The sequence below is a fragment of the Penaeus vannamei genome, chromosome 8, assembly GCF_042767895.1.
Source record: "Penaeus vannamei isolate JL-2024 chromosome 8, ASM4276789v1, whole genome shotgun sequence".
NCBI lineage: Eukaryota > Metazoa > Arthropoda > Malacostraca > Decapoda > Penaeidae > Penaeus > Penaeus vannamei.
This window is the reverse complement of record NC_091556.1, coordinates 2,720,230-2,722,104: the sequence shown is the minus strand read 5'-3', so window position 1 is coordinate 2,722,104 and position 1,875 is coordinate 2,720,230. Positions and strand designations below refer to the sequence as shown.

Genomic DNA, 1,875 nt, shown 5'->3' with positions numbered 1-1,875 from the left:
ATTCTAAGCCTGGGTTATTTACAAAAGAAAGAGAGGTTACTGGCTTGGCTTGGTGCGGGTGTATTTGAAGCCTGGGTTATTTGCAATAAAGAAAAAGGTCTCTGGCTTGGCTTGTGTGTGTATGTGGGGGGGGGGGGGGTATTTGAAGCCTGGGATATTTATAATAGAGAGAAAGGTCACTGGCTTGGCTTGAGTGTGTGTGTGTGGGGGGGGGGGTATTCGAAGCCTGGGTTACTTAAAATAAATAGAAAAGTCACTGGCTTAGGTTGTGTATGTTCTGGAGACTGGGTCATATGCTTGATGAAATGGCATTTTAGAGTGAATATACATAACAGGGCATTTCTAGAGGTCACTGGGATATGTGTTGGGTGTGAATGCATGATCAAGTGCTTGTAAAGGCAGATTGTTGATTGAATGACGTGGATGCAGAACGGGAGTGCTTGCAAAGGCAGATAGCTGCATGACTGGGAATGAGGCTTGTCTGGGGTGCTTGCAAGGTGTGACTGTTGCATGACTGGGAATGAGGCTTGTCTGGGGTGCTTGCAAGGGGTGACTGTTGCATGACTGGGAATGAGGCTTGTCTGGGGTGCTTGCAAAGGGGTGACTGTTGCATGACTGGGAATGAGGCTTGTCTGGGGTGCTTGCAAAGGCAGATAGCTGCATGACTGGGAATGAGGCTTGTCTGGGGTGCTTGCAAAGGGGTGACTGTTGCATGACTGGGAATGAGGCTTGTCTGGGGTGCTTGCAAAGGGGTGACTGTTGCATGACTGGGAATGAGGCTTGTCTGGGGTGCTTGCAGAAGGGGTGACTGTTGCATGACTGGGAATGAGGCTTGTCTGGGGTGCTTGCAAAGGGGTGACTGTTGCATGACTGGGAATGAGGCTTGTCTGGGGTGCTTGCAAGGGGTGACTGTTGCATGACTGGGAATGATGCTTGTCTGGGGTGCTTGCAAAGGGAAACGGTTGCATGACTGGGAATGAGGCTTGTCTGGGGTGCTTGCAAAGGGGTGACTGGTGCATGACTGGGAATGAGGCTTGTCTGGGGTGCTTGCAAAGGGGTGACTGGTGCATGACTGGGAATGAGGCTTGTCTGGGGTGCTTGCAAGGGTGACTGTTGTATGACTTGGGTGGATGCAGAACGGGAGTGCTTGCAAAGGCAGATAGCTGCATGACTGGGAATGAGGCTTGTCTGGAGTGCTTGCAAAGGGGTGACTATTGCATGACTGGGAATGAGGCTTGTCTGGGGTGCTTGCAAGGGGGTGACTGTTGCATGACGGGGAATGAGGCTTGTCTGGGGTGCTTGCAAGGGGTGACTGTTGCATGACGGGGAATGAGGCTTGTCTGGGGTGCTTGCAAGGTGTGACTGTTGCATGACTTGGATGGATGCAGAACGGGAGTGCTTGCAAAAGCATGATAGCTGCATGACGGGGAATGAGGCTTGTCTGGGGTGCTTGCAAGGGGTGACTGGTGCATGACTTGAGTGGATGCAGAACGGGAGTGCTTGCAAAGGCATGATAGCTGCATGACGGGGAATGAGGCTTGTCTGGGGTGCTTGCAAGGGGTGACTGTTGCATGACTGGGAATGAGGCTTGTCTGGGGTGCTTGCAAGGGGTGACTGTTGCATGACTTGGGTGGATGCATGACGGGATGCTTGCAGAGGGAGGGAGGATATGTGGCTGGGGAGAAGACCTTCAACGGGGGGGGTGAGTATAGCTGGGGTGTTTACGGGGTAGGTTAAGTTGGGGGGGGGGAGTGCATGACACGGGGAAGATACAGCAGGGCGAATGCATGACTGGGGTGGGGTATATAGCGGGGTGAATGCATGACAGGGGGAGAACAGTGCATGACTGGGGTGGGAGAGATAGAACAGGGTGAA

At 52.8% G+C, this 1,875-nt stretch overlaps 1 protein-coding gene across 1 annotated transcript; it reads right to left on the bottom strand.

Moving 5' to 3' along the window:
- Window positions 1-342: 342 nt before the first annotated feature.
- Window positions 343-1,623, bottom strand: LOC138862452 (proline-rich protein 36-like). Its single transcript, XM_070124852.1, has one exon. The coding sequence runs from the start codon at window positions 1,621-1,623 to the stop codon at window positions 343-345; it is 1,281 nt and encodes a 426-aa protein (XP_069980953.1).
- Window positions 1,624-1,875: the final 252 nt, after the last annotated feature.